Source organism: Lontra canadensis, unplaced genomic scaffold (genome assembly GCF_010015895.1).
Source record: "Lontra canadensis isolate GAN:19392208 unplaced genomic scaffold, GSC_riverotter_1.0 scaffold111, whole genome shotgun sequence".
NCBI lineage: Eukaryota > Metazoa > Chordata > Mammalia > Carnivora > Mustelidae > Lontra > Lontra canadensis.
The window spans coordinates 3,123,164-3,138,118 of NW_022631105.1; the positions used below are offsets into that span (position 1 = coordinate 3,123,164).

A 14,955-nucleotide genomic window follows, 5' to 3' on the forward strand; every position below is an offset into this window, starting at 1 on the left:
AGCCTTAACGTTGGGGTGTCATTCTGCGCAGGAGGACCTATGTCACAGTTTACAGTTTTCACAGATACAGAATGCAACTTCGTAAGTCAGTAAGAATCCCAAAGGAGTGCAATTTTTATATAAATATGGGTGGTGACTGAAAAATACCAGTAAATAAGCTAGCTAATTTAGGGCAATGATATCTATCAAAGTTGCCCTGGCGTGTAAGAAAAATACCTTCCAATGTTTCTTTGTGTCTGTTTTAGTATTACTTTGTTTGCTAAACCCCATATTGCCAAAGCCAGCCAATTAAGAGATATGCCAGGTTTTCCTTAAAATTGATTTATGTTATAAAAGGAGTAATTTTCCCCAGTCCATATGCTTTTCAGGATGATCCTGATGAGAAATTGTAATCATACAGAAATATATATATATTTTTAAAAAGCCCTCAGGCCAAAGAAAAACATTAATTCCAGAAAAATGTCAGGTCAGGAAAACCTCCAGAAGCAGCCGAGCATACAAAAATAGTTCTATGAAAACACATGATGGGTTCTTAATAGAGAATGTTCAGCTGGCTATAATCTCTATCACAGAAGATGGCTTTATGTTGCTGAATTTCTGATACAAAAACTTAGTGAAATGTTTTATGGTAAGAATGACTAGCTTTAAATCTGGCTTAGCAAACAGATTTGTGTAAAAGATACGTGTCTTTTAAGAATATGCTTCTTGAACATTTACTATGTGCAAGTGAAACAGATTCTCCCTTCAGTTTTAGATCTTTGCATACATGACAACTCCGCCTTGGGATTCTCATTACGAGCCGAGCCGGCGCGCACGCAAGGACGGGGCTCAGTTCCCGCCGCAGACCGAGGGCCAAACCCTGAAGGAGGAAGTGAGTTCACGGGACCGGGGGCTCCTCTCCTGGCTTGTGAACAACACGGGGAAAAAGGCATACCCTTCCTCGAGTTCTTCTGCCACCGGCAAAAACGCAGGGAACCAGATTTAGAGAGCACTGAAAAATTAATTCGAGCTTTCTCCGTGACTGGCCGGAAAGCCTGAAGCCAAGACAAAACTCTAGTTATAAAGGAGGGCTAATCCCGTCCTGCAGACCGCGTGGCCTCGGGCTCACGGTGGAGTCTTTGGGGGAGAAGTAAGGACAGAGAAGTGAGAACGTGGGAGAAACGTACAGATCTGTGTCTTCAGAAGCACCAAGGGAAGCTCTTTGTTTCTGGTATGATAAATAATGCAAATCCTGATAAATTAACCAGATTAATTTTTGTTTTAAAAACACAGTTGTGCCTTCCTCTCCACCCTGGATCTACGTGGAGCACAGGCCTCAGATGGTGGGCCGCGTGCTTCTCCCGCTATCCGTGGGCCGCATGCTTTTCCCGCTATCTCTGGAGGAGGAGCACTTGTTCCGGTGATGCCCGGAGAAGTGGCGGAAGCTGCAGAACCATGAGGCCTGAAGGCTCATTAATACAAATCAGATGTTGACGACAAATGAAATGAATGGACTCATTTTCCATAAACGATCATGACAAGGAGGGAGAAGCTTTGGAGATTCTGTGTCAGCTCACAGGGTGCTGGGAGGGCCACGGACCTTCTCATCCACGGGGTTTTTTTTTTCCCAGTAAAGGACACAAGTCATCTGCTACGTCTTTCGACCGTGTAAGAGTCCTCAGAAAAGAAATGAATTTGCACCACTAAAACTCTGATCTTTACAGCTCTAACGTAGCTCAAGGGGATGCCTGGAAAGCACGGGGCTTGGGTCAGCCAGGCTGTGCACGAGCTGGGAGATGGAGCTGGGAGATGTGGGGCGGCCTGCCTTACAGCTCCCACTGGGAATGGGGGAGGGAGCGCTTTTCCTGCGGCTGCTGTGCTGGGGTGAAGGCACTCGAAAGTCAATCTACAAATGATGGCGATTACCACTACTGGGATGATTTTAAAAATACCGAAGGCAGCTTGTTACATGTTGACATTCTCTGTGGGGAGCTCATCACCGTCAACACGGAAACCAAGTCTCGTCCTCCGCTTTGCCGCTGGTTTGGGTCAGGTTGTCCAAATCTACTTCTTCTAAACTCTGACTGATGCAGTGTGTTAACACAATGGGTTCAGCATAAAGTGCTTCCACAGTTCTGAGTTTTACAAATTGATGGAAGATGGAACGAACGATCCATCATCTATAATACGTTCAATCTTCCGACACCAGGTACATAAATCTCAAGGTATAATCATACTCCTGCCTGCCGTGAGTTCTGAAGATGCAGGTCTGCTTCAGAAAATACTGGAAAAATTCCCGAGTTTCTATTTAAAATAGGATTTAAATGAAAAATTCCTAAGGATGCTTAATTTTTACCAGTGATTCGCCTTCAGGGTCTTTGAATGTGGTTTGTCTACTCGTCTCACAGAAGCTGTTGCTCTCAGGCTGCCGCCCCTCTACACACATCTCTCCTTTGTCTGAAGGCCAGATGAACTCGTTTTCTCCATGTTTGCTTTCCAAAGAGGTGCCCATGCTCTACTTAAACTTAGTAGAAAGCAGACGACCGCAGTTGGAAACATTGGTGTTGCGGGTTCATGCTCTCCCATGAAACAATACTTTTTAGCAACTCCTGTTGCTTGTTTACATTCCAGAAATTGAGGAAGCCTCCCTCACACGTTCACAGGCAACACTTACACCGGCGGTAGCAATGCTCAATTTCTCTGACTGTTTCCCGAGCCCCTCACCTTTCCCAAGGTTTCTGAAAGAACCCCCAGAGGAGTGGAGGAGAGGAGGAGACACAGAACAAGAAGGCTACAGGTGCAGGAGGGGAGAGGAGGAGGGAGAAGGGGGAGGGGGATGACGGGAGAGGAAATGGAAGCCACCCCTGCCTCCCTTAATCCTGCAGCAGCTTCTCCACATCTAACTCAACAAACTGCGTCAGCGAACTTTAACCAGGGTCTGTTTTTGCCTTTGGACCCGGAGGTGAGCTCCTGATAATGCTTCCCTCTGCCGTGTGTGGGTACAGTCGCCCAGCACCGAAAACCTCGTAAAATCATACCTGGTCTCATGTCTATCCTTCCCACACACATTTGGGTCTCAAATCACACATTTTTGAGAGACGCGATGTGCTTAGGGGTGTCTCTATTGTGTACAAAACCAGAGCCCTGTGGGACTCCCGGGCTATTCCCCATGCCTGGGAGGGCCACAGCTGATTACGGGGTGAGGGATGGGGAGACAGTCCCGCCCGGCAGGGGGGAAACCTCCGCAACAGAACAGGAGAGAGGTGGCATTGTCCTAGGACCGGAGCTTCACAAATGGGCAAGTACCCAGACTTGTGGGATCCCTCGATGCTGGATACAGTCAGCCGGGGAAGTCCCATGACATCCGGGCCCTTCACTGTTAAAATCAAGCTGCCCTGTTTCCTGCCCTTAATTCTAGGAATTAAGCAACTACTCAGGGTTCTACCATTTCTTTGGTTTGAATACTTCTCCTTCAAAGAAAATGAAAGAATCATCTTACCCATGAGGAATTTTGCTCAGGACATAATATCCAGTGTAGGAGTGTTGGTATATCTGAAACAGACAAAAAAAAAAAAAAAAAAAAAAAAGAAAGAAAGAAAGAAAAGAAAAAAAAGCAAGCGTTGAGACAAAGGCTGTGACCATGATATTTTTAAATCACTGTGCATCCTAAAAAAACATCAGTGGAGGTAAAGTAGTTAATCAGGAGACCTGGAGGCAAAGTCTAATTTACTTAGAAAGTTAATTTGCATATCCTGTTTATTTTACTTTCTTCATCTGCACATCGTTTATCTGCAGTCAGAGGCTTGATATGGACTCCATAGCTGGCTGGTTTGTGATTAAATCAGGGGCACAGATTTCCAGCTCAGTGACATGTAGCCCAGGACCAATGAGGAGGTCACCAGAGGCTGTCGGACAGCCAGCTAGACCCAGCAGGACTGTAAGACCCACGTACTGTGGGCGTCCCTGTAAATTACGGCAAATTCCATTGTACATCCTCAGTGAATATAAAAAGCAAGATAGGCTTCCCTGGGCAAACTCTCGTCCTTCTGTCTGATGCAGCGTGAGTCTTTCAGCTTTGGAGAGCGGTCAGTACACCAGGAGCTCATTCCAAGAGGGGCATGACTTTTAAAACAAAGGTAACCAAACAGTGTTTCCAAACGCCTATAGCCCACAACCTGGAGCCTCTCTTCGACTCTTGAGCCAGGACAGAGTTCCCTAACCCATGACCAGAAACGGGGAAAACACGCAGTTCAAGAAATCTTGGCATCCTTCACCTCCGGCTTTCTGGATAGAGACCCTCCCCGGGGCTAGAAATGTGAGGGATTGTCTTCAGGGTTGAAGCAAGAACGTACCACACTCTCTTTCTCCCACCGTGTGACTTCTGAGAGTCCACCCCCTGTCTGGGCACATTACAGTGACCGGCATTTAAAACCACCTTCCTGAAGGTAATGGGTGAGGCCAAGGGAGAGAGGTCCAGTGTGAAGGATGGGGATAGAGGCGTGCACGGGGGTGCAGAGGATGGAGTGAACGTGAGAACGAGAATGGGCAGGGCCCTGCCAAGCTCGCAGACTCCCTGCCTCCTTGGGGCCCCGGATTAACTTATAGACGATCAGATGCATCACAGTTACTGGAGAAAGAGAATCCAGACATACAAGTAATCAGCAGCCCTGAGTCCTGAAGGTCCTGAGACTCCTGCACCAGAAATACGGGGCCTGCGGTGGCCTGCGGTAGCCTGCTGGAGGAAGGAAGGACGGCATCTGATGGGGAAACTTGTCCAAATACCGCTTTCCTTACAAGTAAATAGCCAGGAAGCAACGAAATGATGGAGAACTTCCGGCCCTGCCCTTGCCCTCCGAGAAGGGGGACGCAAACCCAGCTCAGCTGTGTGGGAAGGGACACCTCGTACTGCTTTCCCAGGAGAAGAAGGAAGGGCTGGTCCTGAGCAGACTCCCGCTCAGACAGCGCCCGTCCGAGGGCCCTGTGCTTTGACTAAACCGCCCCTGATCTGGACCAGCTCCCTCCGATGCAAGCACAGAACCCGGGCAGACACAGAGCCTCTGTCCGCGGTCGGGGCCCACAGTGTGGCTACACGGCCCGCCTGAGCTCTCCTCCAACGCCGCCACCTGTTCGCCTGGTTCATCTCACTCCAGGCTCAGGAGGACCCAGGCAGGCAAACAGTGGCCTCTGTTTGCTAAAATAGGAGCATGACTTAGGGCAAGGGCGGAGGAGTGAGGAGAAGGAGGAGGAAGGGCAGCAGAGGAACAGAGGCGAAAAGTAGGAGGAGGAGGGAGGGAGGGGTGGTGCCTAATTCCAAAGGACTCAACTCAATAGCAGGTGTAGCCCGGGTAGGAAGAGGTGTGGTGGCTTCCTGTTGGCTCACCTTCAGATCACTGCTCTGGGGGAAGACAGCCGCCACGCTGTGACCCACGCAAGCAGCCCTAAGGAGAGGTCCATGCGGTGAGCGACCAAGGTTCCTCCCCACCGGATTGCCAACATGCCCCAAGGAGCGGAGGTGTCCTGCCTGTGGTCACATGAGGGAGCGCAGACCTGCGGAATCTTTAACCCCAGTCAAGCCTTCAGATCACGTAGCCCCAGCCGACACTCTGACAGACCACGAGCCGGAGACACTCAGGAGGGTCTTGAATCCCTGACCACGGTAACTTCAAGATAAGAAGTGTTGGTTGTCTGGAGCTGTTACATTTTGGGTAGATTCTTACACAGTGATAGGAAATGGTAGATCTAGCCTAAATCCAGAGGGAAAAAGGCACCTATTACATCAGATGTGGACAGACTTCTAGGTTACTGGACGCCTCCCCATAAATGCCCAGCCACTTCTCGAACAAACAGAGACGAATTCCTCATCAAAACAGTTTCAGTACGGAAGCGAGGTGCTGGGAAAGACCACTCATAGCGGAAGTCTTTGAAATGATTGTAGAGAACAGTGATGGCAGTGGTGAGGCCATTAAAGCTGAGGGCGTGAGGGGCGAGCGTCCACGGAGGGGAGGGATGCAGGCTCCTTGGTATCCAGGAACTCACTCAATCCAGGTAAGATCATCCCATTCTGAGCATAGGAAAACTGAATCTTAAGGAACTCAAATCAAGCTCAAGCAAGATTTGATCTGAGGTCTGTGTCTAATCACTACATTGGAAACTGCGTGAACAAAGGGTGTATCTCTTAACTAGAGTTACAAGTCCGAGTTGACTGCTGTCAACCAAAAAATCCAGGACACCAACAGATATAACAAAGATACAATACTTTACTATTGAAGGAATATTTCTTTAATCCGTCTGGAAATAGTGATTTCAATTCGTCCTCTGGTTATGCCATTCCCAGACACCTCGAAGTTGATCTTTGCACGACTCCTTAAACATACCACTGAATGGCTCTGAAATTCAGTCCTGGGAGTATCTTCTGACAGAAGCCAATGGGAAAAAGAAGACCGAATTAAAATAATCTTATAAAGGCAATGGTAAGAAGAAGGGAGAACTACCCATTCTCATTCTATGTATGTACTATGGGGCAAAAAGGAAAAAAAAAAAAAAACATGTATGGACGGAAAATGTTGTGAATTATGTTGGGAACGGAATCACTAATTAGAAAGATTCCAACAGAATTGGGACGGACTAAAAAAGAGACAGGTCAGGCCTGAGATGGTGGATATGCCAAGGACGTGTGTGAAAGAGCCTTCTGGAAAGAACTGTTGATGCAAACGGGGTCCTTAGAAATGCAAGTGCACTTAGGATTTATGTACGACTCTCTAAAAAGCAGCAAAGGGAGAGAGTGACGTGACAGTCTTCTCTTTGCTCCAAGATGGAACAATCAAACAGCATTCTCTTCCGCAACACATCCTCTCAACCCGGAGCCAAAAGAACCACGGGCATGAAAGAGACCACTTCTTAAAGAGCAAGATATTCCTTATCTTGATAGGAATTAAAAAAAAAAAAAAAAAAGCTACATCGTCTTGAAAGAATTTGTTTCTTAGGAAGATAAAGCCTCCCCCCGACCCGTCTCTGTCTGTTTTATTTATGTTTCTTTCTTTAAAATAACCTCTGAATACTTCTGATCAGGGAGCAAAGTACAGTCGGAAGTTAGTAAGACTATGTTCAGCTGCTCTTCTAAGACTGCACTCCCAGGAGTTCATGGATTTGAGTTACTTTGGTTTCATCTTCACTATGAAATTTCCCTTGGAAAATGAATATATAGAAACTTGTTACCCAAAACACCATTCATAAGATGGGATAGCAATTTCAGCAAATGTTCTAATATATCGTGAAAAAAATTAGATACCATGATATCTAAAATATCACAAATGCTATTGGCATTTAATAATTGGAATAAAAATAACGAGTCAAAGCTCTGTCGTGGGGAGAGTTCACGTTTGGTTTGCTTCTTCTATTTCTGAAACATCCGTCCACACATCTCACCTTTCCCCTCCAGCGCGCCCACGGAGCCGCACTTTTGGTCTACGGTCTTCCCTGTCTCAGCCTTGTCATGAACACTCGTGCCCCACATTCCACACTCACGCAGACTCACTTTGTATCTTCTTCCTGCATGGACTCATCTCGTCCTGCACTTTTAAACCAGATTTCCACCTAGACATCCCTACCTCATGCCTCACAAGCACCAAGACTCAATATTCTACAAAACTAACTCGCCAGCAGCCCAGTAATCCTAGTCCTCCTTGACATTTCCTACCCGAGTTGGTGGTTTCCTTGCTCAGTGTACTGAGCTAAGAACGAAGTCCCCTGGACTCCATTCTTCGCCCCCCTGGACCTCCTACCCCAGCACAATCTATCCTCCAGAGGCACTTCTTCAGCCTCCACCGGTCCACCATCCAGTCTTTACCCCTACAGCCCCACCGCAGACCTTCCCCCCAGCCTTCCCCTCCTGCAGAAAGAAGCCACCAGATCCCTTTCCAAGATCAGCCTGGGAGGTCTCCACGCCACTCCCTTCTGCTCCCTGGCGAGCCTCATGACTCTTGCCTTACAGGTTTTGCACGAGACCCTGCCTTACATGTCTCATCATTCCCTGTCCCTCACTACCTCCCCCAAATTGTAAAAGCGAACTCAAATCTCGCACACCAAAACCAAAAAATCCCTGGTCACATCCTCCCTGAATGACTCCTTTTTAACGATCACAGCGTTTCATGAGAAAAGCCTGCAATGCCACACGTTCTGTTGGTAACAAGTGCATTCCTGACATCCTTCACCTGCGATCGCCAAGGGCAACCCCAGCGGCCAGACACGACAGCACTGGATTCATTCCCCGCCTGCTCTACCTGTTTGCAGAGTGTCACACGGGTGATGGCAGCTGCTCTCCTTTCTTCATTCCACAACAGGTCACGGCCTCCATGTCCTCCCGCTCTCCTCCTCCCAGCCTCCTTGTCTTTCCTATCTGCTGCTGCAGACCCCTTTAAGGGATGCAGGCACCAACCCGTCCCCCCTGCATGTTTTTCAGCTTGCTGGTCTACACCTCTGGTCTGGCAGATCCCATTCACTTCTGCTTTCTTAGGTAGCTTCTTACTGAATTTGCATTTTCATGCTTGACCTATCTTTTGAATTCTAGGCTCCTATCTTTAGCTTGTCCCGGGCCTCTCAGCGTGGATATTTTCTTTACCCAAAACTTTTATCCTAAATTCCACAATTTGAAAACCAAACAATCTCCTGCTAACGGGTCTCTTTTATACGTACCCACGTACTTGGTCTCTCAGTAGAAGAACACTGAAATTAGCTTCAACCATTCCTAGTCCTTACTTTTTAAAACTGTCCGTGTATCACTGGTTTCCACGTTTCACTGGACTGTGTAACTTTGGAATGTCTCTTAAATTCACACCACGTTTCTATCCTCGGTAACACTGGCCTGGTTTCGGGCATCTGAGTAACCACGATGACCTTCCAGGTGGCCTGCTGGACTCCGCTCCTCTCCCGCCTTCCCGCAGCCACAGGGGTTCTCCTCCTGACAGCGCGCCGCGGCGGAAACAGTGGTGGGGGTGGGCGTGGTTTGGGGGCAGGACACAGCGGCCGTGTGCAGCTACGACCACGAGGACTCAGTTTTAGAGTGGGACACAGGCTCCACTCAGCTTGCGACTCACTCGCGGGGCAAAGTCCGCAACCTCTCGGAGCCTCAGCTCCCTCCTCCGTAGAGGGAGGGAAGAGCTGTATTTGCTTTGGAAATAGAAACCATGAAAAAAGGAGAATGAGGAATTCTCTTGTTTCAGTCTTGAAGAGAACCGTACAAGGTAGCTACTAGCTTTGTACCGAGACCACGAACCTCTTTCTCCTCCACGATGTGAGTCCCACTGTGAGTAGCAGAGTTGGAGCCGACCGGTCCAAGGGAGGGCAGAGGCCACAGAACAGTCAAGATTGCTGTGCTGTGGACTGGGCTCCTGGTCAGCACAATGACTGTACTCACTGGTGTGTCCCAATAATGGGATGCATGGTCCCCTGAGGTAGTGAGCTCCCCAGCACTGATGGAATTCAAGCAGAAGCTAGTCAGCCATTGCTGGGGAGCTCAAGGACAGGCGTGAGGACGACCAAGCAGATCATTCCAGTGATCTGGGCATCTACAATCACCTTCTTATTTGATCCTATGTTCTATTCATAGAGGGAACTGAACATACCAGAGGGTATAGATGAGCTCAGAGCAAGGCTCTCCCCAGCGGGCTCAAGACCACCATGGCTGGGACACATGGCTGAAGAAAAAGGATCTGGTGAGAAGGGCTAAAAATACGGGCAACCAGGAAAGACGAACACAGGGAAAAGCCTGGACATGGAAAAGAAAGGGAATTTGGAAATTGGATGGTAAAAAAGAAAAAAAGAAGAAAAACGATCTGCGTGTGATGTCAGTGATGTTGAGTCAAAAACTAAAAACCTGAAGGAGAGAAAGAACAACTCTAAAAGAAAGTTGGAAAAGATTTGGGAAAAGGAAGTTGGGAGATTTCTTGTTTTAGATTTGGAGAAAATGAAACATTTACCCAGAGGGTCTATCTCCTCACCATTTTGGGGTTCTGTTACCAACAGAGAAGGAAATTTCATGAGGTCCCATCTAGCGCAGCGATTCCCAGGTCTACCGACCACGACCACAATAGTCCATCCTCTGGGAGAGAGCACGCCATCTGCCCACGAACTTCAGGCTGGGGCCCTATGGACCACGACAGCTACCTCATGAAGGCAGCATCCTATAAACGTTCTTTTGTTCCCTTGGAACGTTTAAAAACAGCTTTCCGGAGGTATCACTGACGTAGAAAGAACGGAACTATCAGTTGTGTACAATTTGATGAGTTTGAACTTATGTGAACACCAGGGATATCAGGCTCACGGTCGAGGTAACAGACATACCCAACACGCCCCACAGTCTCCTCGTGTCCTGGTCACTTTAAAGAAGGCTGTGGAGATCAAGCAAGGAACTTGGAACCCAAGTGCCCCTCCCCAACCCCTGCTTTGAGTTGATATGGGGAGAAGAGGGCTGAGGAAGCACATGCCCCATTTTTTCAAAAATACTTCAAGAATTTCTGCATTTACATTGCATGTTCCTAAATCTTGGTCTTGATACATTCTTCCAAGCAAACCTGCCATCTTGGCTCCTATACTGAACCCCATCCATTATCCTGATCCGTTACCCTAGTTTCCCCACTAGGTGGCAGCTGCTGGGCTTCCAAGAAGCCCTCCAAGATTCGCTCTGCGGAGCAGCCAGTTATCAGGTGGGACTTCAGGGCAAAGTCTTCCTTGAGAATTCCATCTGGGCCCTTCATTGAATTAAAAAAAACAAATAAATAAACGAGCACATTTTTTTATAGTGTGGCTGAGACAAGAGCCAACCAGTCTGTAAGGTCTTTCGGGGAAGAAATTATGAGTATCTGGTCTAGAAATTCTTCCCCTTAAATTGGGAGAACTGAGCCCAGTTGAAGGTGTCACTTTTTTTTCCCTAAGGAGTAAGACCAATAAGCCAAAATATTTTAGAAAGATGAGAATATGACCAGGTTGGCTGGAGTCGGGGAGGAAAGCTGCTTGTTGTGAGTCATCTGGAATGAAGGCAGGTGGGCTGCCTGGAGGAGAGGCTTGGGGGAGATGGAAGGCTATCTTTAAGGTTTTAAAGAGCTTCATGAGTAAGCGGGAGCAGGTCTGTTCCCATTTGCTCCAAGGGCAAAAATAACATTGACAAGTACACATTGTAAGGACCAACAATGCTAACTTTTGGTAATCAAAGGTATCTAGCACCGAAAGGGCTTACCAGCCCATGTTAGCAAAAGTAGGAAAGCCAAGGGAAGTTAGGAGAAGGGAGTTGAGGGAAATTGGAAGGGGAGGTGAACCATGAGAGACTATGGACTCTGAAAAACAATCTGAGGGGTTTGAAGGGGCGGGGGTGGGAGGTTGGGGGAACCAGGTGGTGGGTATTAGAGAGGGCACGTATTGCATGGAGCACTGGGTGTGGTGCAAAAACAATGAATACTGTTACGCTGAAAATAAATTAAATTAAAAAAAAAAAGAAAGAAATGCAATTGGAAAGTTGACAAAGGAAAAGTTCAATGATTTGATAAATATTTAAACCTCTAATTTGCTATGAAAAATTAAAATAAAGATCTTCATAAAAAAAAAAAAAAAGTAGGAAAGCCAAGTTCACCAGAGCATCAGGGAGAATGCGGGGCCAAGTGAGACGGGCCTGGGTGACCGGTAAGATTCCGTCCCTTTCAGAGAGTTCCTCAAGCTCCCAGCCAGCTCTGCTGCCCCCTGCCCTGCCCTCTCTCAGCTCTGGCTGGGACTAAATTTCACGGCACCTGGGTGCAGCTCGCAGCTGCCTGAGCCTGGCTGAGCCCGGGGAGTTCAAGCCTGACATGTTCCTCGCTGCGAGGGGAGTCATACACGTCCCTCCCGCACACAGCGTCCGCACTGCCTCCTTCCCAGGATGCTGTAGACCTCTCGTCTCAGGCCAGGGTCAGCCTCTGCTTGATTTTTTTCTGTTTTTGCCTGTTTTATGGCTCTTTTAATTCCAGTATATTTAACACACAGTGTTGTATTAGTTTCAAGAGTACAATACAGCGACTCAGCGGTTCCATATGTCACTCGGCGCGCGTCACGGCAAGTGCGCCCTTCATCCGTCTCTCCACACCCCCATAAGCCTCTGCTTGATTTCCCACCTTCCGTTTCATCCGTGTATTTCATCGGGCCTTGCCCCAGAGACCCGGCATCTTGCCACAGAATCTGGCTTCCTCCCGGTCTCTGTTCCAGCTCAGATGAACAACGGCGTAGTGAATTACAAGACTCGATGCTGGAGCGGGTGACGGTGGAAAATTTCCCGCACAAACCAGTCTTTCCAGAAGGCTTCTTGCCTCAAGCAGGAGGTTCCAATCAGCCCATATTCTGATGAGGACACCTGGCACACATTTCCACACACCTCACCAGCTCACTGTATACCACTTCCCTGAAGTCAAACCCCCTGTTATAATGATTTTTAAACATGTTTTCTAGATGACTGGGTACCACCAACGTGTTTAGTGAAAAGTAAAGATACCGAGCTTGTACAGCAGAAGACAAATAGTAGGAAATGGGAACAAGAGGTTCCTGGTTTTCCTCCGGCTGCCAGCCTTTCCTTCCCCACAACCTGAACTCACACTTCTGTGTAACCATCCAGGTAAGACTGAAAACACAGGAGACATAGTTGTCAGTTTCAAAATATAAAAGTAATGAAAAAGTCTTAGGATTCAGTATTTGTATCTCTATCTTTTTCCTCCTCCACAAAACTTTTTTAAATTTAAGAGAGAAGAGACGTTGCTGTCCCCTTGAAGGCGTTGTCTCAAGGGTCTGGTTCTGCTGTCCGCACACGCCCCCTCCCAGTTCCCTCTAAGTCATTCTTTCGTGACTGGTCCCCATTATCTAACTTATTAATGGACGATGTTTCTGTCATCCTGTGTTCCCCGTATAGGACGCTTTTCAGCTGAGAGTTACGGCGAAAACGTGAGTATAAAAGAATCTGGTTAAAAGGGAGGCTCCATCTACACACACATCTTCCACTTCAGAGACAGACAAACAGTCGAAATCCCAGCTGTGAGTCTAATTATGTTTCCAAAGACCCGTCTCGAAAGCAACTCTGACATCCAGAAAGAGCTGTACGATTCTTCTTTTTAAAAATCATTTCCTTCTGTCTCCACTTGGACATTTCAATTCAAGGAGCGTGTCCACGCGTCCGAGTCTCGTCTTCTGGAAACAAATGAAGCCCATCCCAGTGCCGTCAGCGAGAGTCAGAGGAAGCGATGCGTGAGAACCTCCTTCCGCGTTGGTTTTCAGGGGTGCACACCGGCGTGCGTGGGGTCCTCCTGACCTCTGTCACACCTGCATCTTCTCTGGGGTCACTCACAAAGAAACAGGGGCTTGACCCCCTCCCGGGCCCAGCAGCCCGTGTCCTCCTTCACCCTGTTTTCTGTTTTGTCTTCTGACAGGCCTTTCTGCTGACTTACTCCTGATTTCGCTTGAAAACACAACATCTCGTTTTTTTCTTTCTCCGTGTACTGTCTCCCCTTTCCCCTCAGACACACTGCCTGTAGGACCAGACTTGAGGCTCTCCAAGGTGAAAAATAAAGAAATCCTATTTACGTTGTGGAAGTCTTTAGAGATCTACAAGGTTCTTCTAGACCCTTTCATTGGACCCTCCCAACAACTGCTCCTGGGGACAGAGCGGCTTCTCTTCACCTTTCCGATGAAGAACTGGAGGTTCCAAGAGACAAGGTGATTTGTCCCAGGTCACATGCTGCCAAAGGAAGAGAACTGGGACACTAGTGTCTTTCCATATTTAGCTTAAAATTGTTTCCACTCTAAGAGGCTGGTCAGGAAGCTTCTCCCACTGCACAGCATCATGTCTTCACTAGCCAGAAGGTTCTCCTGAGGGATGGATCCTGAAGAGAACAGTAGCGGGACGGGAAGGACTGAGAAGATTAACCCCAGGGCCACCCTTTGCCAACCTGCTGAGGGGACCAGCAGTCAGCCAGTCGAAATAAAGGCCTCAGAGAAGAGCTCAGAATCCTAAGTAGGTTCTGGGGATGGGGAGAAAATGGGAAGAAGGGAGAACCAAAATGAGGTGACGGGGGCAAACCAAGTATGCTTGTGTCCAGCAAACCCGGGCTGAGCTGTCCCTGCTGGGCGCTGGGCAGGCTCCTGCCCACAGCAACTCATGGGCTTCTTCAGAGCCTCTCCTAGCCCATGTCATGACCCTGACCCCTGGCCTCTCCCAACACTGAAGGTCAAGTGCACGGACTCCTTCCAACAACAGAAATGAGAAGCATTCGTTATTGCAAATTCCTTTTCTTCTCCTGCTTCTCTTAGCCGTGTTCTATAGTGTTCTCATCTCCTTATCACATTTGCTACTATAATTGTTTGCACAGTCTTTTGTTTTTAAGATTTTATTTAACCACTTGAGAGAGAGAGAGAGAGAGAGAGAGAAGGAGAGCACTCACAGGGAGAGGGAGAAGCAGACTTCCCGCCGAGCAGGGAGCTCGATGTGGGGCTCCATCCCAGGACCCTGACATCATGACCTGAACCAAAGGCAGAGGCTTAACTGACTGAGCCACCCGGGCACCCCTTTGTTTGCACAAGTCTTATCAGCACATATGGGACAGGAATTAATGGACTGAGAGTCAATGGCTATTTATAACTTGCCCAGCTCAGCCCCTCGTTGCTCATTTCTCAAGAAGTACATGGCAAAGAAGGTCAACAGAGTCCACTGTCAGGACAAGGTTTGGTGCTGAGACAAGGCTCCCAGCAGGACTCTCCAGCCTGGAGGGAGGCACGAAGAACTCAGTCCCATGGGCTTCTAGGGCGGCCGAGCTGTGAGCTGGGGCCCGAGGGCCACAGTGTGTGGGTGCCCGGAGTCTACTTTGTGCTGAGAGTGGCTCAGACGTGGCTCGGGGCACTAACCACAGGGGCAGGGTCTGCAGCAGGTGGCCGGAGACCCTCCAAACAGCCAGGACTCAGGGTGCTCCCAGAGGA

At 48.3% G+C, this 14,955-nt stretch overlaps 1 protein-coding gene across 1 annotated transcript in view; it reads right to left on the minus strand.

The window, feature by feature from the left end:
• Positions 1-14,955, minus strand: part of DPP6 (dipeptidyl peptidase like 6) — a 646,419-nt gene that overhangs the window by 171,871 nt on the left and 459,593 nt on the right. The window contains 1 exon segment of the mRNA XM_032840213.1: positions 3,479-3,531. Coding sequence (XP_032696104.1) covers positions 3,479-3,531 — 53 coding nt within the window.